We start from the raw sequence: 26,284 nt of genomic DNA on the forward strand, positions 1-26,284 counted from the left end.
GCTCTGTTGTTCCTCAGTTCTCCTGATAAACAAAATGGTGGCCAACACTTCCTGGTTTGTACAGTTTGGAATGTTGCCTGTCGACTGCCAGCCAATCAGAAACTCGCTCGCGCTCTTAAGGGTACGCGCACGTACGCGTACGGTACGCGTACGGTGAGCGCATATAGATATATAATTTGCTCAAATTCAATTTTCTCAACAACTACTATAGGGATTTTCACCAAAAATAGAAAAGGCACTACTGCATACCTGTCCCTACCATTTTGCCAAGTTTGGTGTAATTCCGTTCAGCCGTTTGGGCTGTAGCCGTGTCTGAAGGTCCCATAGAAAATGCCATTTGAAAAATTTCAAATTCAATTTTCTCAAGAACTACTGGAGGGATTTTCAGCAAAGGCACATCTGCATACCAGGCCCTACCATTTTGCCAAGTTTAATGTAATTCCATTCAGCCGTTCGGGCTGTAGCCGTGTCAAAAGGTCCCTATGGAAATTAACATGGGGAAAACATGTTTTGGGACCCCCCTTTCGGCCCCCGCTTGACAAATCCCCCCAAAACTTTCAGGGAAGGAGCGGAGCGGAGCTGGCCAAAATTCTGGAAAATTACACACAGATTCCTCAATCGGCGCCAAAGTTATTCCCAATAGAATGTTGAGAGCATATAGATATATAATTTGCTCAAATTCAATTTCTCAACAACTACTGGAGGGATTTTCACCAAATATCGAAAAGGCACTTCTGCATACCTGTCCCTACCATTTTCCCAAGTTTGGTGTAATTCCGTTCAGCCGTTCGGGCTGTAGCCGTGTCTAAAGGTCCCATAGAAAATGCCATTTGAAAATTTTCAAATTCAATTTTCTCAAGAACTACTGGAGGGATTTTCACCACACATACAAAAGGCACTGCTGCATACCAGTCCCTACCATTTTGCCAAATCTGGTGTAATTCCGTTCAGCCGTTCGAGCTGTAGCCTTGTCAGAATGTCCCTATGGAAATTAGCATGGGGAAAACACGTTTAGGGACCCCCATTTTTTCTCGGCCCCCGCTTAACGAATCCCCCCGAAACTTTCAAGGAAGGAGCAAAGCGCAGCGAGGCAAATTAAAGGAAAATTAGAGGCAGATCCCTCAATCGGCGCCAAAGTTATTCCCAATAATATGTTCAGAATTTCCTATGGTAACTAGGTCCTAACTATATATACACCAATACATATATATATATAGAACAGCTATAAGGAGATGGTTCCAAAAGCTGCACACAGGCTCAGCTCATGCTAGGGCACCCTCTCACATAAAACCAAGCACTCTGCCTCCAGGATTGTTAAGGCCTGCCATAGGAGTGACTTATAGGTATATATGTGTCTATATATATATATATTATATATATATATTTAAATATATTTATAAATGTATATATATATATATATACATATATATACATATATATACATATATATATATATATATATATATATATATATATATATATATATATATATATATATATATATATATATATATATATTCAATGAAAAAACCATAGGTTATAGGCCATATATAGTTAGGAATTAGCATTTACAAAACCTTATTTTACTCGCATAAAACCATTGAAATTCCATATATAGTTAGCTAACTATAAGCGCTAACTATATATCGCGCACCCGCAATCCACTGCTGATGATGTCACATATTACATCATTCATGACATGGTCAGTGACATCACTGATGACATCACTGATCACAACATCCAGTGATTGTATGTGTCTGTAAAGTTTAAATATGTTTCACATATTGAAGAATGAGTGGATGTATAAGTGTCTGGATGAAGAATTTAGTAGGTGCATGACTGACTGTATGAGTGAGTGATTAAATGTGTTTCACTGAGTACATGGGTTAGTGACTAAACTGTCTTAATTCGTGCATCAGTATGTTTGTTGTTGTGTAAGCTGCTGCATGTGTTGATCAGTAGCTATAAGAGTGGCCATATGGGTTATTGATTGGTTGCCCAAATATTTGAATGGGAGGCTGAGTGTGTGTGTGGGTGGCTGGGAGGTGCGTGACTCTGTGCATAGATGTGTAAGCAGTTGATTCACTAGGAGTATGAGTTCAAGAGTGCATGTGGAAACAGCTATATGGGCGGTTGACTGTGCATGGGTGTGTTGGTGAGTGAATGGATTTCTCATTGCTACATGTGCAAGTAAGTACGTATGTAAAACACAATACATGTGAGAGTTGAGATATATAAATAACTGAACATAAGAGCCAGTGAATGTGTGAGTGGCTGTATCGATCACTGTGAGCTTGTATCAGGGATTATATAAGAGAGTAAATATGTGTTATTATATGTTTGAATAAGTAAGATGTGTATAACTATATAGTTGAGGAAATGGAGGTGTGATTGATTCTTTGCATGACTGACTAGGTGTGTGAGTAACTCCATGGATGAGTGACAGTCTGTGAGTGTCTGTTTATACTGAGTGTATGTAAGGTTATATTAGAGTCTGAAGAGGTTCATTGTATTATCACATGAGTGATGTGATCAGTGATGACAAATGAGATGTCATCAGTGATGTCATTTGAGTTGTCATCAGTAATGTCATCAGTGATGTCATTTGAGATGTCATCATTGATATCATTTGAGTTGTCATCAGTGATGTCATTTGAGATGTCATCAGTGATGTCATCAGTGATGTCACTGACCATGTCATGAATGATGTAATATGTGACATCATCAGCAGTGGATTGCGGGTGCGCGATATATAGTTAGCGCTTATAGTTAGCTAACTATATATGGAATTTCAATGGTTTTATGCGAGTAAAATAAGGTTTTGTAAATGCTAATTCCTAACTATATATGGCCTATAACCTATGGTTTTTTCATTGAATTTTCAAGGTTTTGTAAATGCAAATTCCTAACTATATATCCACTATAACCTATGGTTTTTTCTGTGAATTTCATTGGTTTTTTAATAGCAAATATGAAAAGCTTTAAAATGTCAAGTACGTGATAGATAAAAACATTTTCGTATTTATGCACGCTGATGTGCTTTGAACGCTGCCCCCCCCCCTCCCCTCTTTTGCCTTAGTAGTACTCTCTCTTTGCAGATACTGAAGGGTAGTTAACACAGGCCTTTACCCCCGTTGTAATCCGTCGTGCCTCCTTGTCTCTCCATTTGATTGATTGTTGTCCAAGCATTTACTGTTTTAGAATTGGTTCTCTTTGGATCATTCTCTATTTACAAACAAGCACAAAGTCGCAATACTCTGTTTAGTCTTTGCAGATAGTGAAAAATCGTGTAAAAAAATAAAAGTAATCGAGCAAAATCAGTAGGCCACTAATTGGATCTCTTTTTGACCTCGCTAAAATAGAAATATTAGGAACAACCCTTCTTGAGAAATACGAAAATAGTGAGATGAACTGAGCTCCACACCATGAGGGCTGCAAGACAGCTCGGCTCCATCACCCATCCCGCACAAAATAATGACAAACCCTATGCAAATATTAAAAATATAGACAACACACCAGCAAAGAAACAGGGTAAAACATTTTATTAAAAAACTATTTACATAACGTTGGTTTATAAGATGATGTCAGTAGTGGACCGATGTGTGAATAGATCGAAAACAGCACAAGGCTCCAAGATCCGGATAGCAAGCTCCTGGATGTTGGGTGCCATAGTTTAGAGTTCTGAATTTCAGCCTTTTTCAATGCCTGTGCTTTGTTGAATCAAAATGGCGGCTTGACACAAAGCTGACTCAAGCGTTGTTACTGATGCTATGCAGACCAAAACTGGTTTTCAGTTTGTACATTTTTCTAGATTTTTCAATCCAAGTTTGGTTGACTTTGTAGAACGATGGCTTCAGATTTTCAACATACGGTGTGGTGGCGCTGACTGGGAGGGGGCGCTTCGCTCCTGCCCCCTCCCCAAGTAAGATTTTCATACGTGAAAGTACGTTAATGGTTTTGGTCCCTGAGATGCTTCGATGTCACTACCATTCTCAAATAGCATAAGTTCTGGATGTTGGGTGCCATAGTTAAGAGTTCTGAGCAGCGCTTGTAAAACTGTCTGAAGCTTATTTCCACCTACTGCAGCTTCACTATTCTCAAAGTAAGTGAGTGTCGTTTGTGGACCTGACTGCATTAGAAAACAATGTGATATGTTACCTTCCTAAACAGCTTGACGGAGGCCCCTGAGGGGCGGTGTGATGGCCATGGACTCGGAGAAGACGCTTGGCTCCGACACCCTCCCCAAGTCTTATAGCACTGGTGTAGCCTGAGATCGCCCCCGACATAGGCGGCCGGCTCCCGGGGTCCGGCGGAACTTTTTGCCTTTTGATGACTCTTCAATTCTGGACCTTGTCCCACAATCCGTTTGACCTGAAGACAAGCTGTAGTGGGGCGCCCCTTTATCGTTTTAGTTGCCATTCCGCCCGCTTTTGCTACACTGTGCCTCTTCCGCCATTCAGCTGTTTTCCGCCCGCTCTTGCGACTACAGCGTCTCGCTCACCATGTAGTTGAGATGCGCCCGCTCTTGCGGTGCAGCGATAGGCGGCTGCCACAGGACTCTCAAAATGGCGGCCGGCTCTTCGGTTTTGGGCCTGGTCCACTAAAATGGCCCTGGGACACCTTGGAACTCGGACGCTTGTCTGCTAGGGCTTGGGTCCCATTCTCGAAAAGCGTCCCCTCAGCCGTGAAGATTCTACAAAAGTCTTGGGGGCCTCCGACTCCCGCAGGCTTCTGGTGGGGAGCGGCTGCCATGATTGCTCGTGGAATGGCCACGACGGAGCTACGAGATGGTAGTGGTCTCATGCTGACGCCAGCTTTAGTCTGAAACATCCAGAAACACTGTAGACTACCAATTCGATCAGTTCCGGTAGCGCCCCAACATGACCCGGAAGAGAAGAACTTGCCCTCCCCTCTTTGACTGATGGTTCTTGTTGCCTGTCCCCTCTGTTGTCATTTAACAGAACTTTTTGGACTGCTGAAAGGGGTTGTGTTCTGAACGGTGGTTGGTGGAGACATTTAGACTATATTCTTGACCTACGTTGTCGCGTAATGCGTTTTATGACACGCCGCGTTAGCGCACCCGGAAGTGATCCGAGGCGCGGCGCGCAGCGCGTAACGTAAGCATAACAGGTCATGTGACTTGTTAATAAAACTTTTCATTGGTTCATTTTACTTTTGTTAATTTAATGATGAAAAGCTTGGTCATATGACCTAAAAATTACGCTTTTTATTATTTTCGAACAATATTTTTTTTTCAAACATATGTTATAATATTCCAGGCTAATGTACTTTCCCGGAAAATTTACAACTGTCTTGCAAGTAAAATATATTCCTTTTTCGAGAAAAAGGGCGTTTCTTCCTTCCATGACGGAGCCGTTGAGTAAAAGAGATTCGGCCTGCTGTCTTAGTCGCCGATACGCCTGATTATCAGATTCTTATCGATCACTTTATGTTGCAGACATGAAAAACACAACTGCCCTTGACCATTTATCTTTACTGCGTTCCTACATATTATACCTTTTATCCGTCATGTAATTGGACTGCTTTATTTCACTTGCCTTTTACTGATTCGAAAACAGTCACTAAAAGTAAAAACTTTACAAATGAAAATACTACTACCGTGTTTTGTTTTAAAAACCTTTATTGTGAAAATGTCAGTATACAAATACGGGCCTATAACCACGTGGGCCGGCCACGGAGCAAACTGAAATCGTATATGATGAGGAGACATTTACACTGTAGAAGAACGTAACGAGCGGGCCATTAGGTGACAAGAACAAAGGTGTCTAACAGTTGCGGAATCGGTGGACGTACATTTTGTAATTAAAATACGACAGGGCCACTTACAATAACATTTTCTAGATATACATTTGCGGGCAAAGAGTTACGAGTCCCATTTATACCGGCGCCATTTTGGGCGAGGCCGGGCAGGTCCAAGATATAGTCAAAATGTCTCCACCAACCATCGGCCAGACCAGAACCCCTTTCGGCCCTTTATGCTACAAGATGGTGTCTTCCATTCAGAAAATATTGGTGGCAGCATTTTGAAAGGAAACAGAAACAGCCGTTCTCCTAGTGAGTTTCACATTGTTACATTTAGGAAGAATGTTGAAGAGTAGTATGTGGAAAATCTGAAGCCATTTTTCTACAAACTCTCAATCAGACTTGGATGGAAAAAAAAAACCTGAAGAATGTACAAACTGAAAACCAATTTTTGTCTGTATAGCACCAACAGTAACGCTTGAGTCAGCTTTGTGTCAAGCCGCCATTTTCATTCAATCAATAGCGTCCCCCTGCACACATTCAGGGACCTGGTCGTGTCTTCAGATGAAACGCATTGTAGGAAAAGAAGCAGAAAGGAAAAGGAAAAAAGTTCAGCCGGACCTAGTGAAGCTGCAGCAGGTGCAAATAAGCTTCAGACAGTCTTACAAGCACTGCTCAGAACTCTCAACTGAGGCACTCAACATCCAGGACTTGCCATTCGGATCTTGGCGCCTTGTATTTTTGTTTTGTTTTTGATGGAGGGGAAACAACAAAAATCAGACATTGAAAAAGGCTCAACAGTGCAGGGCGCCTTGTGCTGGTTCCGACCTATTCACACATCGGTCCGCTACTGACATCACCTCATAAACCAACGGGGCACCCCACGCCGACTTTCGGCGCAGCATTGTAGGATGGCCACACCAGTGCGGCAATTTGCTGGACACCACCTCGGTGCCATCCAGATCTCGGCGCGTTCATTCAATCAATAGCGTCCCCCTGCACACATTCAGGGACCTGGTCGTGTCTTCAGAAGAAACGCATTGTAGGAAAAGAAGCAGAAAGGAAAAGGCAAAAAGTTCCGCCGGACCTAGTGAAGCTGCAGCAGGTGCAAATAAGCTTCAGACAGTCCTACAAGCACTGCTCAGAAATCTCAACTGAGGCACTCAACATCCAGGACTTGCCATTCGGATCTTGGCGCCTTGTGCTGGTTCCGACCTATTCACACATCAGTCCACTACTGACATCACCTCATAAGCCAACGGGGCACCCCACGCCGACTTCCGGCGCAGCATTGTAGGATGGCCACACCAGTGCAGCCACTTGCTGGACACCACCTCGGTGCCATCCGGATCTCAGCGCGTTCGAGTCACTGTGCCGGAAGAGTGACCGGAACTCAGCTGAACACGCCGTCTTTCGGCGCAGCATTGTAGGATGGCCACACCAGTACGGCAATTTGCTGGACACCACCTCGGCGCCATCCGGATCTCGGCGCGTTCGAGTCACTGTACCGCAACAGTGACCGCAATTCAGCTGGACACGCCGTCTTTCGGCGCAGCATTGTAGGATGGCCACACCAGTGCGGCAATTTGCTGGACACCACCTCGGTGCCATCCGGATCTCGGCGCGTTGTGCTGCCTTCGGCCTATTCGCACATCGGTCCGCTACTGACGCCGCCTCACGTGCCAACGGATTTTCTACGCTTTTTGTAGCCCTATGTCGCATAACAGGTCATGTGACTTGTTTATAAAACTTTTCATTGGTTCATTTTACTTTTGGTTTCCTAAAGATGGAAGGCTTGGTCATATGACCTAAAAATAACACTTTTCATTGGTTTAGAACATTTTTTTTTCCCAAACGATGAAAGCCCCACCTTGTTTCTGGATCATTCAGACTGAAGCTGGCGTCAGCATGAGAGCACCACCATCTCGTGGCTCCGTCGTGGTCATTCCGCGAGCAATCATGGCAGCCGCTCCCCACCGGAAGTCTGCGGGAGTCGGGGGCCCCCAAGACTTTTATACAATCTTCACGGCTGAGGGGACGCTTTTCGAGAATGGAGCCCAAGCCCTAGCAGGCAAGCGTCCGAGTTCCAAAGTGTCCCAGGGCCATTTCAGTGGACCAGGCCCAAAACCGAGGAGCCGTCCGCCTATCGCTGCACTGCAAGAGTGGGAGCAACTCAACAACATGGTGAGCGAGACGGTGTGGCCGCAAGAGCGAGCGCAACTCAGCTAGATGGCCGCCACCTGGGGAGGCCCGTTCACGCCGGCTCCCCCACGCCCCCCCCCGGGCCGCCGCACGCCAATTTTCGGAGCAGCATTGTAGGATACCAAAACCAGTGCGGCAGTTTACTGGACATCACCTGGGTGCCTGTCGTACATGTTGTGTCAGCCATGTGACACTGGACACAGACCGCTACTGACGAGGCCTCCCCCCGCACCACCCGGGACGCCCCACGCTGTTTTTCTGTGCTGCATTGTAGGATCCCTAAACCAGTGCGGCACCCAGGCGACATCACCTGGGTGCCGTCCAGAACTCTGCACGTTGTGCTGCCTTGGGACTATTCGCACAACAGACCGCTACTGACGAGGCCTCCCCCCGCCCCACCCGGGACGCCCCACGCCAATTTTCGGAGCAGCATTGTAGGATCCCTAAACCAGTGCGGCACCCAGGCGACATCACCTGGGTGCTGTCCAGAACTCTGCACGTTGTGCTGCCTTGGGACTATTCGCACAAAAGACAGCTTCTAACCATTGTTGCTTTTTGTGTTGAGAAATGTTTAAATGTTTTTATTTTTTGTTCCGTTTGTTAAAGTTAGTAGTTAATAAAGTTTTATAACCTTACTTTGTTGGAGTGTTATCTATTTTTTTAAAAACGGGTGAATGGGGCCTTGATTCGGGTTATTGTCATGTGTGGGCTTTGGAAGTGTGCTGCTGCAGGATCGGACATTTCAAACTCAAATGCACGTTCTTTTTCTTACCTTTCCGAAGTATGGAGCGCAATAGCAGGCAGAGAAAGGGTGATGCACGTGTTGAACACTACCTGACCTGGCAAGTTGCTGGCAGTGCCCCCCCGCCCGCTCCTGAAAGAGGGCACACACACACCGCCGCCCCGAGTACTTCACAAATCTTTAAAAGACCATGCGCTTGTTCATGAGGCTTAAATGGTTTATCACCTCTTCTAGAACCCCTACATCGACCCTCTGACGTTTCATGGAAAAATTACCATGTAACACAATACCAAGCCCTGTCAGCTGAAACCCCCAAGGAATCGTGGGGCATATTATCAAGGGGGTTTATCTCCACTTTTTTGGCTTTAAAAACCATGAAAGCGGAGATAAAATTATTTCCCTATTATCAAGCTGTCGCTAACACCAGTTAGTGACAGCTAAAAGGAGATAGCGGCCATCTTGGGCCCCGCTTTGCATGTCAGTGATACTTATCACTAATGACATGCAAAGTGGCGTGCCAAGATGTTAGCGACTGGAAACAGTCCCTAACATCGCTACCTTCTATTACCAACTTTTGGAGATATTCGCGCTAAGCGCGAATATCTCCAAAATCTAACACCTGCCCTGAGCAGTTCTTAGCCATGTTATCCAATGGGAGGTGGATAACATGGCTAAGAGCATTAGGTCGATAATACATGAATATCGCTGACTTTTCTGCGATAATAGCAAAGTTTATCTGCGATAAAAATCGCCGATGTGCGGCGATAATTTTTGTCTCTAAACAAGTTATAGACAAAAATTATCGCTAGTTGTTCGTAATATGCCCCCGGGTTTTTGCTTGCAGAAATCGGGAGGCGGGAGACTAGCACTGAAATCAGTACTCACACGCCTGAATCCGGAGGATTGGCATGTCTGAATTCTCTACAGCTGGGGCCATAAACTACATCCGCAGGGTTAGGTGATAGCCTGGAACCAGCCTGGCATCTAAAATGGCTGCCGTGCACGACAAAATTGTGGCATTCGAAAAAAGGCAAGATGGCGCAGCCGCTGGAAGAGATATATCAACATATATCAGCCTCCTCAGCCACCCTCAGGAAACATAGGGGATTAGGATATGTCTCCCGCACCCCCTTATACCTAGTACTTTAATTAACGAAGCACAAAATGGCGAATTCCCGTTTCGCTACCAGTTTGCGGCCCAGTTCGCGGCCCGTGAAGCGCTTCTACCGTGAAAAATCATTTTTTTTTTATTTTCCCCACGGGACCCTTTAATAACCCCAACAACATTCCTAGGGGGTCAAGAGGGGGATACCTTGCCCCCTTTCATTAAATTCCCCCTTAGTTTTTCACCTTTTCTTCTCTCTCGATCCTACCGAGAGACAAGATGGCGGCCGCTCCGGAGTGTCACGCAGCAAAAAAAAAAAAAAAGCTCACGCACAGCCGCTGGAAGAGATGTATCAACATATATCAGCCTCCTCACCCACCCTCAGGAAACATAGGGGATTAGGATACGTCTCCCGCACCCACTTATAACTAGTAATTTAATTTACGAAGCACAAAATGGCGAATTCCCGTTTCGCTACCAGTTCGCGGCCGCGCTTCTACCGTGAAAAATCATTTTTTTTTTATTTTATGTCACTGACCATGTCGTGAGTGATGTAATATGTGACATCATCAGCAGTGCATTGCAGGCGCGCAAGTTATAGTGAGTCCAACTAACTATAACGTGGAATTTCATTGGTTTTATGTCAGTAAAATTTCCCGCTAACTATAACTGGTGTGAAACCTATGGTTTTTTCAGTGAATTTCGAAGTTTTTTTAATGCTAATTCTTAATTAAAAATCTCACTTTATAAGTAAGACTGTTAGCGCTCTAGTTGTTCTTTAGAACACTCTGGTACATACTATCATTGGGCTATAGTTGCGCTACATCTGGCTGATATTTGGGCTACATTTGTATTTTTTTGTGTCTGGTGGCCATCTTTGGGCTACATTGGGCTACATTGGGCTACATTTGGGCTACATTTGGGCTCTAACATATATATAGCCCAATGTAGCCCAATATATATTTTTGTAAAAGTAAATTTTCTTAAAAACAACTGGAGCATATATCTTGAGACTTAGCAAACGCACATCGGGATATATTTCGGAACCATCTCCTTATAGCTGTTCTATGATATTGCCATACCATATACTCTTAAGTGCATTACCATCCTTGCGGTTAATGCTAACTTTGGTTTGGCTTTATCAAAACATGTCATTTAAGATTTTAAACACTTTGGAATACAACCCCCCGCCAGTTCTGGCAGCGGGGGAGGGTAGCATTCCACCCTTCTAGAGGGAGAAGACATTTAGTTACTGGTTTACCCGGTTAAAGTTAAACAGAGCCCCAGCATCACAAAATGGATGCTGCTGCCACAGACACGTGTCTGACCTCCTGCTGCTGGAGGAAACTAATTCCAACAAGGGAGGCTTGGACAATAAGTTTCCTGTCCAGGGAGGTGCCAGCACCTCCCCAGACAGGCTTTAGTGTTTTGGGGCAGGGTGGGTTGCATTCAGTGAATGCTTTTCAGATACTGCCTGGAGCACACAAGGTGCTCCATGCATAGCCCAGGTCAAATCAGTTGCTGGGGCACTCAGCCCCAGCTCTGGTGCGAAACTGGACAGAGGGGAAGGGGTGTAACCACCCCCTTTACTGGTCCACCCATAGGAGGGACCTTTCAGGTAGTCCAGCCCCCAAACTTAGGATAAGTATAGGAGCTGTGTCCCTAGGGTTTTAGATTGCCCTCGATGAAACTTTGAAACATATATCCTAGACCTTCGACGTTCCATTTCGACTGGAAGACGGAAGACATCTCCCTTGTGGGCAAGGAGTGACCACCCTGTTCAAACAGGCACTAAAAGCATCTTTGCCAGTCTGCATTGTTGAGGCTCCCGCCAGATCCCGAAGACTCTGCGACACAGGACATGGACTTCCAGACATCTCTGACGCTGCTCGACGTTCCCAGCAAAGCTGAGACCCATAGTGGTCACAAGAGACGTGGGACCGGAACTCCTAGACATCCTGCATTTTTGCAACTGCACCTACTTCCAGAGGTATCCCGAAGTTGTGCATTGGGGTGCTTGAAGCTCCAGACTCGAACCACATTTGCACCAAAGCTCAGGTCTCGACTCTCCATGAGTGTCCCGTGGGGCCGGCTCCTGCATTTCAGCTCGACGCGTCTTCCCGGTTCCTTTCCCATTGGCTAGTGAGCCCCTGGAAGACTTTCTTTTGAATCTGACTTACTTTCCTGGTTGCTCCAGGCTTGCTCCAAGAAGAGAAGTTCCGCCAATCTTCATCTCCTGCGTGGATTGCGTTTGCCAAGACTTGTTGGGTCCAATCCGGATACCGACACCGCAGTCAACTAGATCCTTCATGGGACAGCTAGAATCCAGCTCCTGGTCATCGTCTACATCTCCTGGTCCTCGTGGCTGCAGAGACAAGCTTCACTTCTTCACCTTGAAACTTCTGACATTGCCTGGTTCCTTCCTGGTTCCTTCCTGGTCACTGGCCTGTGACCCAGACTCTGTCCTTTCTGTTTTCAGGTTCTTCAGATCTTCGATCCACCCTTGGATCCATCCGGACACTTTTACTCTGGTCGCCTGCAGAACATTCTTCGCAGCTCTCCATTGGAATCGACGGCGAAACCCGACACGAAAAGACACCTATGCACCCAGCTTCCCTGGGTGAGGTAACTCGAGTACTCCGGTGCTCCCGTGGGTATTGACTCTCCTAGTGTCCTAGTCTAAAAGGGCTCCATCGTAGTTCACTCCTTTGTGCCCTTTATCTGTAACTTTGTAACTTCTATGTTTCCCATAGAAAGTCAATGGTAACCCACGGCTGTGTTTAGTCACTGCACGCGTCAACCTCCAGTTGTTTAGAGTAGCCCCAGAGATTCCCCAGGCCCTAGGCCTCCTTTCTATTTCTCACGTTGTGCTTATACCACTATTTTAGTGTATGGTTTTTGAGGCCCCTAGGGAAAAACGTATACTGTGCAACTTATGATATGCTAATTAAGTTCCTTGTATTGTACTTTTACCCCTGACCTCATAAAGAGTCCAGAGGGGTTGTGTTTAGAATAAATACATGTATATTTGATATATACCTTGTGTGGTGTGCTTTCATTTGGTACTCAAGAGATTATAAATGGTAAAACAACTTGCTTAACTCGCCTCTAAGTCTTAGCCTGAAGGCTGCTCTCCACAGCTACCACTAGGATAGCGTTCCATAAGGTTGACTTTATAACCTACCATCAAGAAGGGTCATTTAGACTGGTGCAAGGTGCCCACTAGAACTAGTGAAGAGGTACAAAAGGGGGTGGTGATGGACGGAGCATCCGAACCAATCAAACACTCACACCCAGTCAACAGATCTGGGTTTCATCCATCACCGTTCTTTAGCCCACTCTGCTACCCCAGTTCAGACATGGCCATATGCAAATCAGTCTGACCCTGCGCCTCATGGGAATAGTCCAGCCCAAACTGCCAAGCCATGCCTTCCCTGGACCGGAAACACGCTTCCTAGGACCGGTTTCTGGCATTACAGCCGTCTTCAGCCCGGCTTGCTTGATTCCAGTGGCACATCCAGTCAACAGATCTGGATTTTATCCATCACCGTTCTTTAGCCCACTCTGCCACCCCGGTTCAGACTAGTGGACATCATATGCCAGGCTAACTTCTCACACATCCTACAAGGCCCAAAACCTCCAATCTGTGCTTGTTGAGGCGTTTCTATGACAGAGATCTGCAAGGGAGTGATATGGGTGTATAAATACAGGATTCCCATGTTTAACCATCCTTCATCCCTCCTCCAAGAGAAAGGTATTGCTCTGAAATCCACTCTCATTCATTCAAAATACTTTATTTTGGTTCTTTTACAAACCATAAAAGTGCATATACAATATACAATACTTTGTCACAGAAAAAGAGAAACATTCCTTTCACAAAAGTGCAAATGCAAGAAAAGAAATACTTTGATGGTATAGGCACATAGTTTCACAAATTAAACATTACTGATCCAGACAGTTTCTCAGTCTGACAGATAATTTGAAAAATTCCTTAATTTGGAGGATGCTGTCACTGTGCAAGAGCTGCAAGTACAAAAGTGCCGGCCTGATTTGTTTAAAACCAAGTTTTTGAAAAAGAGTTACTAAGTATCGCTTGCGTGGAAATTCATAAAATTTACATAAAAATATAAAATGCAGCATATCCTGCGGAGACTTTCCGTCGCAGCCGCAAGGCGCTGCTAATTTAATATAAATATCAGTCTTGGGTCTAATTAGCAGGTAATGGAACAGATTAAGCCTGAATCTGGTCAATAAATATTTTTCGTGAGTGGTCAGTGAACCTGCCAAGTATGGGTCAAGGGTCTCAGTAGTCTTTAGCATAACAAAATTCCTCACACTATGTTTCTGAAGCTCCGCTTCTTCTCTCAGGGTCTTCCTGTCCATCATGAAGGCCTGTTTAACGAACTCCAGATCTCCCTTTGAAATTTGGCATGGATTGTCAAAAAGTTCAGGTCGTCCAAGTTTTACAAAGTTTGACTTTAGATATTTTAGCCAAGGGGAACACATTGCCGTGTCCAAACCCAGAAAGTCCTTCACAATTAAATGCGTTAGCGGTATGTCCTCATTTAGCCATAATTTAAGCCAGTAGGTCAAGGGACGCAAAGAAAACAGATCACATTGATATTGCGCCCCCAACTCCTCATGTACAACAAGGTTAGACATGCCAGTGGGGACACACAAAATACGCTTCAGGAATGAATTTGCTACAACCTGTAATTGCTCCCCACCAACATACCCCCAGATTTCACTGCCATAAGATGCAATTGCCAGAGACTTAGCATTATACAATTTCAGCATGGCACAAGTGGGTTTTTTCCCCAATTTGGCAGCAAGATTGAAAATAGATGCATTAACTCTCACCATTTCTACTTTCTTTTTTACAAGATGAGGTTCCCATTTTAGTTTTGTATCAAAAAGAACTCCTAAATAAGAGAAAGTTTTAGATAAGGGAATTACATCTTCACCAATCTTGAATGGGAAGGACCTTTTTGGTTGCTGACCAACTTGTAGAACAAATGATTTTGTATTATTTACCAGAAGGTCTCTGTCAGTCATAAACAAGTTATAAGCATTTAGCAGGGATTGAAGTCCCTTCTCTGTTCTTGAGATTAAAACTGCATCATCTGCATAAAGAAGTATTGGAATTCCACGCCTGCCTACTCGTGGGCAGTCAGCACAGACATCCTGTAACACACCATCTAACTCATTAATATAAAAATTAAAAAGAAAGGGGGCCAGAATACAGCCCTGCCGGACAGCCTTTCCAATGCTAAAATTATCTGTTACTCTCAAATCTTGGGAGTATCTCATATTGGCTCTGGTGTTACAATGTAAATCAACCAGGAAATCAACCAGGCCACTATCTACCCCCTTCGACCTCATGGACGGCCACAGCTTTCCCCTGTTTACACAGTCGAAAGCGGAGGACAAGACCATGAAGGCTAGATGGATGGTGCCTTTTTGTATTACGGTGTATTTACTTAATATCAAAAAGAGGTTGAGACATTGGGTTATTGTAGAACGACCTTTACAAAAGCCATACTGCGAGAGGGACATAATATTCTTTTCCTCAGCCCAATCCGTAAGTCTTCGCAGTACAATTCTTCCTACAATCTTAACCATAGAGCCTATCAGTGAAATGGGTCGGTAACAGTGTGGGCTACCCTTGTCCCCCTTTTTAAAGACCAGGACAATTGTAGAAACACCCCACGATTGTGGACATCCTTCTTTCACAGCAGCATTAAAGACAGACTCTAAGATGGGCGCCCAAAAATTAGGTTCAGACTTAAATAAGTCAGGGGGAATCCCATCAGGCCCCGGGGCTTTCCCAGCTGTTCGCCCCAAGATGCCCTCAAAAACTTCACCTCTATTAAAAACAATTTGTTCACCAGTATCAATACAGGCAGAAGTCATAATCACATCCAAAGGACAACAGTATAACTTCTTAAAATGCACTTCCCAATCCTCCTTGGATATATGGCTTTCTAGGCCGTCACCCGGCTCCTGAGCCAGGAACTGTTTCCTCACCAAGGCCCAAAATCTAGTACTACTCTGAAGGGTGGCAGGATCTAAAATCTCTGACCACGCATCTTCCCTAAGGGATTCCTTGTGTCTGGCAATAATATTTTTATAAGTCTTTCGACACAACTGGACATCAGCTTTAATCCTAGGTTTTGTCCCTAGTGCTGTTCTTAAATTTCTGGCGGCTTTTGAGTTCTCGTGATTGAACCACCTAGGTCCTTTAAAAGCCGACTTTTTTGCAGGTGCTGCTAATATTTTATTTATTTATTCATTTATTTTGAAAGTTTTATATAGCGCGAACAAGATATTTGCAGATAACAGAGCGCTTTACATAGATGAGGGGTAAGAGGTAGGGTGGGGGAGCATAGCAAGTAATACAAATAGGAGGGAGTATGAAAAATCGGGTAAGGTCGATAATACAGGTAAAACACATGTGCAAATGGATCAAACAAGAGTACAGATGGACGCAGAGTCTTAAAAAATCAAAAGTAGTAGTTCAAGTGTATTTAGCCATGAGGATAGCTTTAACTTCTTTCTTAAAAAGAAAAGTGGAGGAGATGAGCCTGGTTTCAGGAGGGAGTGAGTTCCAGATCCTAGGCGCCATTCCTGAGAAGGAGCGTTTGTAAGTTCTTTCCTTCCGGAATCTTCGAGGCTTCAGCAGAAGATTTTATGTGCTTCTGGTGGTTCTGGAGCCGCCGGAAATTGTCAGCTTCTGAGTGAGGTAGCCAGGTGAGTTTAGGTGAATAGCCTTGTGCGTCAAGCAGGCAATTTTCAGATGTATTCTGGTTTCAAAAGGCAGCCAGTTCAGGGATTTAAAGTCAGGGGAGATATGTGAGTGTTTTTTTGATCCAGTAATGAGTCTCGCTGCCGCGTTTAGTGAAGCTCTTAGGGGTGCAGTTGTAGTTAGGGGGAGACCGCAGAGGGCGATGCTGCCGTAGTCTATGCGAGGGATGATTAGTGCTTGTACTGCAGTTTGGAAGTCTTTGGCTGGGAGGAAGGGTTTAAGTTTCCTCAAGGTATTTATTTGGAAGTTCGCTCCCTTAGTTGCCTTGCTGATATGCTGCTGCATGTTGACATTGGCGTCAAGTGTTATGCCTAAAGATTTTGCTGAATCCACGATGGTTGGTTGTACATTGAGTGCCGTTAGGTGTTTAAGCCAGGTTTGAGTGGTAGAGATTTTCACGGGAGGTGAGATCAGAAGGAACTCAGTTTTCATAGCATTGAGCTTGAGGTGGTTATCGGCCAGCCAGGATTGGGTGCTTCTGATCGTTGAGTTCAGACGCATGATGTCTTTGGGGGATTGTAGTCTGAGATATAGTTGAGTGTCATCAGCCTACATGTGAAAGTGTATATTGGATGCTTGTAGCAAGGTGGTGAGCGGTTCCATTACTAGGTTGAACAAAGTAGGGGATAGGCAGGATCCTTGAGGGACACCTAACGATACAGGTACTGGGGAGGACATCAAGTTGTTGCTCTTGAATTTCTGAGACCTGTTGTGTAGAAAGGAGGTGAACCACTGAAGGACAGTCCCAGAAAGACCCATTCTTGTTTTTAAGAGTTCAAGTAAGTTCTCATGTTTCACAGTGTCGAATGCTGAAGAGAGATCAAGAAGGATGATGAGGCAGGTATCATTGTGATCTAAAATTTGGAGGGCGTCGTCAATTATGTGAGTCATAGCCGTTTCGGTACTGTGCCCTGCTCGGAAGCCTGATTGATGAGGGTTGAGGAGATCAAACTGTTCTATGTGCTTTGTCAATTGTAGTTGAACGCATTTTTCCAACAGTTTGGCGAGAGTGGGAATGTTGGTAATAGGACGGTAGTTGTTTAGATCAGTGGGGTCTGCTGTTGGTTTCTTTAGTAACGGTGTAACTTGACCAACTTTGAGGGAGTCAGGGATGGTTCCTTGTTGCAGTGAACTATTGCTAATTTTAGTCCAGAGTGGGAGGAGCAAAGGGGTGAAGCCTTTTACAGCGTTAGCAGGAAGAGGGTCATTGAGGTGATTGAATGGTTTCAGGGTGCTGAGTAGACTGTCAATTCCTTCTTCAGAGTACGTGTCAAAGGATGACCATGTCGCATTGTTTTTTGGTTCATTGGGTGTTATGCAGTAGTGTTTGGAGTAGAGGCTTGCGTCAATGAGGAGATCGCTCCTTATTTTGTTTAAAAAAAGCAGAGAAATCTTCACAGGAAGGTGCATTGCCCATAGTGTCGACTGCTCGGGGTTGTTCCTTGGATTGAGATCGAATTAGTTCGAACAGTTTTCTTGGCCGGTTTTTTGCTTGGTCGAGCTGGAGTCTGAAGAAATCTGACTTTGAGCGTTTTATTTTTCTGAAGTATGCGTTTCTCTTTTTCTTCAGAGTTTTTAGGTGTAGTGCCGAGGGAACAGATCTCTAGGTACGCTCTGCCATTCCCATGGCCCGTCTGTCTTCATTGAGACTCCAGTCGTACCAAGGGTTGGAGATCTTGGTGGAGTCTCTTTTCAGTTGCATCGGTACAGCCTCATTGATTATTGAGGTCATAGCGTTGAGATAGTGGTCAGTTAAGCACTGAACGTCAGTAACGCCGGTAGGGGGAAGTAGGAGATTGCAGCTGTTAGGGGGTAAAGAGTTTGGATTGAGTTTCTTCAAGTCTCTTTTCCAAACTTTGGGCTTGGAGGATTGAACCGGGATATGTTTAACTTTTTCATTGATGAAGAATGTGACAGTATGGTGATCTGACGAGTCACAGGGTTGGATTGAATCAAGTTGAATAGTGCCTTCTTTGGCGATGATGAGGTCGAGGATAGAGCCTTTGTCATGGGTCGGGCTGTTGCAAATTTGAGTGAGGTCAGAGGCATTAAGGTAATTTTTGAGGCTATTGACCACTGCGTCACTACAATCATTCCAGTGAAGATTGTAATCGCCAAGGTAAATTTGTGTGTTTTGCCGTCCTGGGTTGATTGAGATTGTGTCCATGAGTTGTTGGGAGAAGGTGAGGTTGTCCCCAGGTGGGTGGTAGATGATGTGTAGTAAACAAATAGGTTTGTTTTCACTGATGACCTCAAGGCAAATGTATTCACAGGAGGTAAGAGAAGGGGCGGAGACTTTATTAATTGAAAGGTTGCTCTTGTAAATGTATGCGATTCCACCGCCTGTCTTCCTGGGTCTGTCAAGTCTAATGATGCAGTAGTTGGGGGGGACTAGGATATCCATGATTCAGTTAACCATGTTTCAGTTAGGATGGCTAGATCAAGGTTCAAAGAGATGATGAGGTCAGCTACTTCCGAAGAGTGTTTTTGGGCCGATCTACAGTTGAGAAGTGTGCATTTGAGTCTGGGTGTGCAGAGGGAGTAGGGGGGATCTAGAGTGAGGGGGACTTTTGTGAGGTTATTGGGGATGGAGCCTCTGTTGTTATGCGTGGGGTGTCTGAGAGGGTTGTAGAGAATTGTATGAATGGACAGGTGTGTGGTTGCTAAGGGGTTTTGGCGAGCCAGGACATATGTGCGGAGTAGGGTGTGTATGTCGAGGCCCAAACGAGTCTTGATGGTGCGTCGAGGGCGGTTGGAGGTACTGCGAGAGGGGATGGAGGTCTACTGTGGGGGTGAGTAGGGTGTGAAGGGGCTAAGTTGTTAGGTTGAGAAGTGGAGGTGGGAGGGGGGTGTCTGGGGTGTGTGAGCTGAAACTCTTTGAGGGCGTGGAGTTCTTCTCTCACTTGGAGGAGGGTGGACATGATCGTGTCCAGCGTTGGGTTGGGTAAGGGGTTGGGGGTGGGGATTGATGGAGAGCAAGTGTCTAGATTACTAGGGGAGGGGGGAGAGGGGTGGGGGTGTTAGTGAAGTGGTTGGAGTTGGAGTTGGAGTTGGGAGTGTTAGTGAGTGTGTTGCTGTTCGGGTAGGTAAGGAGGTTGGGGGGGAATGAAAGGATTAGTGATGGTGTTGGTGTTATTGGACAGGGAATCAGTGACAGGGGGGGAGGCGATTGCGGGGCGTGTGGAGGCTTGGCGTTGCGGGGGTGACAGTGTGGTAGAAGGGAGTGAGAGTGGGGGGGGTGTTGAGGGCGGGGAGAGGGCCTGGAGTGGCGGGAGTACAAAGAGAGGGGGTGACAGTGTGGTAGAAGGGAGTGAGAGTGGGGGGGGGAGGTTGAGGGCGGGGAGAGGGCCTGGAGTGGTGGGAGTACAAAGAGAGGGGGGAGTCGTTGAGGGAGGGGAGAGGGTCTGGAGTGGCGGGAGTGCAAAGAGAGGGGGGAGAGGTTGAGGGAGAAGTGAGGGCTAGGAGTGGCGGGAGTGCTGAGAGTGGGGGGGTGATGGGTTGGGAGAGAGTCATGTAGTGTTGGGTGCTGTCAGGTGAGGTTGGTTGTTCTGAGAAGCTAGTCGGAAGAGTGGGGTTCTGGTTAAGTGGGAGTGGGGTAGAGGGGGTGGGGGTGTTGGTTGCAGAAGGGAGATCCGCGTCTGGGATTGAGGAGTGTGATGTGTAAGTAGCCAGGGTGGGTGATAGGGAGTACTGGAGGGAGGGAGGAGGTGCGTGTTACTGGTGGGAGGTGCTGTGAGGTCGAGGATGTTGGGATTGGGGGCCGGGTGTTGTAGGTTCTGGGCGTTGGAGATGTATTCTTTGAAAGTGGGGAACAAGCTATCAAATAGGTCGAGGTTTCTGTCTGTGGATTGGATTAAGATAGTACCGTTATTGTAGATGGTGATGGATGCTCTAGCTGGGTAGAGTTGGGATGGTGTGGTGGAAAGTGTTATACCATGGGCAGTTTTCCTGGCGGTCGATATGGTGAGTAGGGTGAGGAATGCTTTTCTCCATTGTGCGTGTGGTGTAAAGAATAATATCAGTGCTCTTAGCTCCATTGATGAGGGAGTAGTAGGTGTCTAAAAAGGGGGTTTCAGGGTTGGACTTTAGGATGTTTTGTTTAAAGCATTTTGCGTTTTTTTTGGAGAGCTCTGGAGGGTAATTAATTTTATATGTGTTTTTGCCCGTGGGTTCCATGTTGGACAAGGGGGAAGAGGCAGGTGAGGGGGGCTGTGAGGGTAGGTGTAAGAAAAGAGCTATGGTGTGGGAGAAGAAGTTAAGAAGTGTGTATGGAGGGGTAGAGGATTTGACTAGCCTAAGATGGCCGCTTCGTAAGGCATGGTGGAGAGATGAGGATTGACTAGTCTAAGATGGCCGCCAGGATAGAGAGGTAGCATAGATAAAAGTAGTCCTATGTTAGTTATTATGTCCTGAGATCAGGGATGTAGACCAGTTTCGAGGAAGTCCTGTTCTATCTTACTGGGAGGGTAGGTAGAGGTGAGTCCTATGTCTATTTTAGAGGGCCAGGGGAAGGCAGTGCTTTTAGATTAGCTTTGTGAGGGTCTGGCAATTTGTTGTTGCAGGTTTATGACCCCAGCCATTTTGGGTGAGAGATCTGTTTGCTGAGGAAGACAGGGACAAGGAGAGTAAATACTACAGTTTTATGACCCCAGCCATTTTGGGCAGAGGGTCACAAAATGTAAAAACAGCTTAAAAGCGGTGCAAAAATGAAAATGATAAACTGAGCAGGATGCACAATACCTTGCGTTAGTCCTGGGGTCTTTTTTTGTACAAGATGATTAGTCTGTTGGCTTCAAAAACGCCCTTTTCCCACTCTGTCGGTGTACAGATTCCTCTTTTCAGTTGTAGGTTCCAGAGAAATAAAGAACTCCCTTGATGATGATGATAGCCTATTGTAGTGCTATCAGCGTTGTTTTGATTAATTCAGTGCACTTCCAAGGGGGCGGGGCTATGAGGCGACCTCTCTTCGAGTCCGACCGCAGCGCGGTCCTCCCGGGGGCCGCTGAAGTCGCGATGCAGCCGACCCGCCGCCCAGCTCTCCCAAGAGGCACCGCAGCCCCGCCGCCACTGCTCAGGGGCTCCGCCGCCATCCACCGCCACAGATCCCGGTGGACACGGTGGGAGGGGAGAGGACAGAGGTGCCTCCGCCACGAGCCCTGCGTTCCAGGGCTTGGCGTCCCAGCAACAGGGAACAATCCTCCAGGGCCTCCGCAGTACTCGCTGCCTCCACGTCAGCACTCTCCGCAGGGTCGGTCCTGCCACTTCGCTCCGCTCCTCAGGCTCTAGGCGACCGCCCGTGACCGGCGACCGCAGCAGCCATGGCAGGCAGGAAGTCACAGTAGGCCCGCACTCCCCGTCAGGGGCAACGATGAGGATCGGGTCGAAGGCGCCCACCCAAGGCCGGTGATCGCAGCAGCCACGGCAGGCAGACATTACAGGCAGACCCGGCAGGCAGACACGGCGGGCTCCAACCCGCCGCCGAAGATCCGCTGAGAGCGTCGGGGCTCCCGATGACAATGCCTCTCCGACGCCCACAGCCCCACGTAATTACTGCCCGCGACCAGCCTCCTCGGCGACTGCAGCAGCCACAGCAGGCTCCCACCCACCGTCCTGGGCTCCACCGATGATGATCCGGCGAAAGTGGCAGGGGTCCCAGCCGCCCGTGCTTCAGGTACGTGTATAACAGCATTCACTTCACTCCAGTTACTTTCAGGTTTAATCCAGGTGCTTTCAATCCAGTTACTTGTGTTCCTCGTTAGAGATGCGTTAAAGATGCGTGCTAACAGGGATAATTCCACGGACGGAAACCCTAGCACTAGGAGCTCCAGACTGGAGCTCCTACCAGGCGGCCATCTTGTAACTTGTATAATAGCTGGGAAACCTTATCCGCTAGACATTGAAAAGCATTTAGGACAGTATTTGGGAGTGCACCCTTTTGCGTACAAACCGTGATTTCATCTGCACATGAGATTTTAATCTCATTAAACAGCAGATAGGGGTTAACCGTGGACCATCTCAGCCGGCGACTGCCGTCTGTGGTAATCACCCTACCATTAGAGGAGTCTTCTCTTTCTTTAGCTATCAAGGGGCCCCTCATAAAAACAGTAAGTGGATTATGATCACTGAATTCATTATCTTCAATGGAAAAGGAGCCCACAAAAGACTGCATTGATGATGTTAACAGTACAAAGTCTATAAAGGTTCCCATCCCGTTCCCCTTAAAGGTCGGGGTATCAAAGCACTTGATAGGGTCCATCAAAGCCATCGTAGTTGTTAGGTCCAGCTCATTAAGCATGTTATTTAAGTGTTCCCCCTCAGTTGTATGCTCGAAGTGAAAATCCTTACAACGTGAACAATTAAGTTCTGTATTCGTTTTAAAAAGGGGATCTCCGCAAGGATGCACATTAAAATCCCCCATCACCATGAGGTTGTGAACACAATCCTTCATAGAAATACTGATAAAGGTGTTACGTGTTACTATCTGACTGGAAGCAATAGTTAAATTAACAGAATTATAGAAATTAACCAGGCCGGCCCTACAGTTTTCCCCTGTTAAAACTAACCCAACGATACCAGTATGGTTTGTTGTGATCCTCCGCACATTACAACAAAGTGCTATAGAAATAAACACAACCATTCCCCCTTTGGGTCTGCCCCTAGTTGTCACTACTGCAGGGACATAGTAGGCCTTATACCCTTCCAGAAAATGATTGCAGTCAATTGACCAGGTTTCCTGCAAACAGATAATTTGGTACTTCTTAATGTACCCAATCCAGTCACAGTCCATCATTTTTGTGCCTAAACCTGCAATATTCCAGGAGATTACGTTATTTGAGTTTGTTACTGGCAAGGTACTCTCCATACATCCCAAGTCCTCTATTCTTCGAGTTACCTGCCCAACCGATGCCTCATGTCAGTCACATGACTCTAATCCCGATAGAGCATCAAATCTATTATGTGTTGCAATTTTGAATCCAATCCCACTCTGGCTACCAATATTGTACAAATAGGCTCCATTAGGGGTCAATGGCTGTAAGGATATACATTATCTAAGAGGCCCAGGGATCGGTGGATTCTTGATCAGGTGAGAATAGAAATACCCCAGAGGGCGTATGCAAATACTATCACGAGTATAGACCAGTGATGCTGCTCATAATAAAACTGTGGCAACGTGTTGGGGGTGCCTGAAGTTAACAATGATACAATCACCATTTGTTGACTTACTGGATGGTCCGATCCAATTCACCCTTCTTGTTGTTATTATCTGGTCAGCAAATTTAGCAGGGAACCCACAGTTTTTATTGAGCCAAGAGACCGTTCTATTCTTTAAAGATTCATGAGATTCCTCTTGGGCCCGATATGCATGGCACTCAATGGGAGGGACATTTGTAAGTACGGCCACATAAGGTGCACAGTCTGGTGGATGACTGACATAACGGGTTTTCTTTACATGACTGTGAACTGGCATGCCCTCAAGAGCTTCCATAGCCCTTAAGTTCTGCGTGGTTGGTGGGATTGGATCAAATGGGGCAGGCTCAACGGCAGACATACACTGCCTAGTATTTTTTAAATTACCTCTGCCTACTCCCAGACCCTCAACGATTGGTTTATTATTCTCTACATTAGAGCTTCTTGGTGCTAAGGCCAAATGCGATGATAACAACCCACCTAGTCTTTCCACTTCCAGCGTCATTGTGTGTATTGTAGATAACAATGGTTGCATCAACTCAATAAATTGTGCCTCTATCTTTTCTTCTAGAGATTGAATTAGAAGAGCAAATGGCTCCATATCTATATTAATACTGGCGCCACCCATACCAGCACCATCCTCTGGATCCTTTAGAGCTACCACACTGCTTGGGGCTGGATTGCACTTTCCTGCTCTAGATTTACAATTCCTCCCCCCACATTTAGATTGTACCTTCCTGCACAATCTTACTGGCCTAACAGAGGGTAAAGGGGGTGGTGCCTCTTCCTGACGTGTCAGGTACTGTTTCTAGGTGGTCTTCAGACTGGTCTACATGTACCTGCGCCTCAGTAATTGTGATAACCCCATTACCCCCTTCCTGTCTGTCTGTGACAGCTAGATTCACAAGAGGGGGAGGCAACTCTGCTAATAAGATAGAATCATTACCTCACCCCAGAGACGCTCTGCGGGTATTATTAATTTGATTAACCTTTTGTACAAGATAGTTTTCCATGGATGCTGCCCCAATTACGGGTTTATTGGCCTAACCTTAGCCATTTGTCAGGCTTAGCAGTAATCCTCAGCACAACACAAGTTAACAGCAAATAAAGGCAAAAACTACTAACTTCTAGTGACAAACAGATTAAAACTCACACATTATTTTGATGAACGAGAAAGGTCCAAAGGTCAAAGTACAGAGTCCGTGGCCCAGCCCAGCCTCCTCTGGCCTCCGAGGGCCACAGAGGGCAGTCCCGGGCCCTACGGTGCGGGTGGTTCTGCCCCAGATGGCTCTTGGCGGTGTCGGCGTGTCAGGTCATTCTCCCCAGATGACTCTCGGCGGTGTCGGCGTGTTGGTCTGCTCTCCTGCAGCCCCCGAGTCCTGGTAAGAGACCAAGTCGGGGTAAACGTCGTGACATCTCCCTGGGGGTGCCCAGGCAGCAATTGTTTGTTTGCAGTCAGTCGTAAACTCTTCAGATGTGGGATCTGCAGGTAGAAGTATTCATCAGATGTAAAAGTTCCTTACCTGCTGTAACAATCTTTCTGGGAGCTCCTCTTTCTACCTGCAGATTCTTCACCGATCTGCCTACCTCTTTGTTTGATGTGTTATGGGTAAAGTTACTAAGATCCTAGTTTATGTTTTAGTAATTTACTACTCTGTCTACGTCCAAACGGCCTTTCCCTTCCAAAGCAAGGAAAAAAATGGGTCGAAACTGGCATTGGTCTCCTGGGATGGGCATGATATAGATTTGGAGATGCTACCTGATACAACTTCTGGTATCATTTCAAAGTCAGCATCCCCTACCAGCGATGTGTGGGCTTTGAAGTTTTATGGTTTCATTCTAACAACTGGGAATGTTCTACAGGTGAGGAATCTGCAGGATTGATAGAGTATTCACCAGAAAGATTGTTTCCACAGTGATAGAACTGGGGTCACCAATTCAGACATGGTAGCTTGGCGCGAAGCAGGAAGGCACCCGAAGGCAATGTGTAAAGCAATGTTGCAGCACTCACTCGCACTGAAACAGTAACTCGCACGCAATAGAATGATACCACACCAGTTTGTTTTATAAACCAAGACTGTTTATCTACTTTTACTTCAGGCAGGTAACACTTCTTGGATACTAGGCTAATGGAGTCAACCTCTCTCAGGCATCAATTTAATACAAATAATAATTCTGATGTTCAGGGACTTCATAGGCAAGATCTCTTAAGCAAACATTAATACATAAACCATCCCCACTGCACTCCCCCAATAAGGCAACACTTTGGGGGCATGAATACAACCTCAAAACATTTCCTAGGTGGCGGGAATCATTCAAGTACCTTTTCCTAGGCATAGGGAACATCAATGGAACACTTCATGGGCATCAGTATAACATCAAAACGTTTACTTGGTATGATTCATTCAGGTAACAGATCGTAGGCTTGGGTATCATAAAAGTAACGTGCAGAACATTTCCTATGCAGGTGAGTAATGTA

General features: G+C 46.0%; 1 protein-coding gene across 1 annotated transcript in view; it reads right to left on the reverse strand.

Annotated features, from left to right (window-relative positions):
• The window catches only part of LOC147741910 (uncharacterized), a 42,454-nt gene extending 19,047 nt beyond the window's left edge, over window positions 1–23,407 (reverse strand). Inside the window, exons 1-3 of the mRNA XM_086925053.1 lie at window positions 22,483–23,407; window positions 15,476–16,081; window positions 14,673–14,734 (exon numbers count right to left, since the gene is read on the reverse strand). Of these exons, the coding sequence (XP_086781179.1) occupies window positions 14,673–14,734; window positions 15,476–16,081; window positions 22,483–23,407 (1,593 nt within the window). The remainder of the gene's footprint in view (window positions 1–14,672; window positions 14,735–15,475; window positions 16,082–22,482) is intronic.
• Between the last annotated feature and the right edge of the window lie 2,877 nt (window positions 23,408–26,284).

The sequence above is a fragment of the Lissotriton vulgaris genome, chromosome 1_1 (genome assembly GCF_964263255.1).
Source record: "Lissotriton vulgaris chromosome 1_1, aLisVul1.2, whole genome shotgun sequence".
Taxonomy (NCBI): Eukaryota; Metazoa; Chordata; class Amphibia; order Caudata; family Salamandridae; genus Lissotriton; species Lissotriton vulgaris.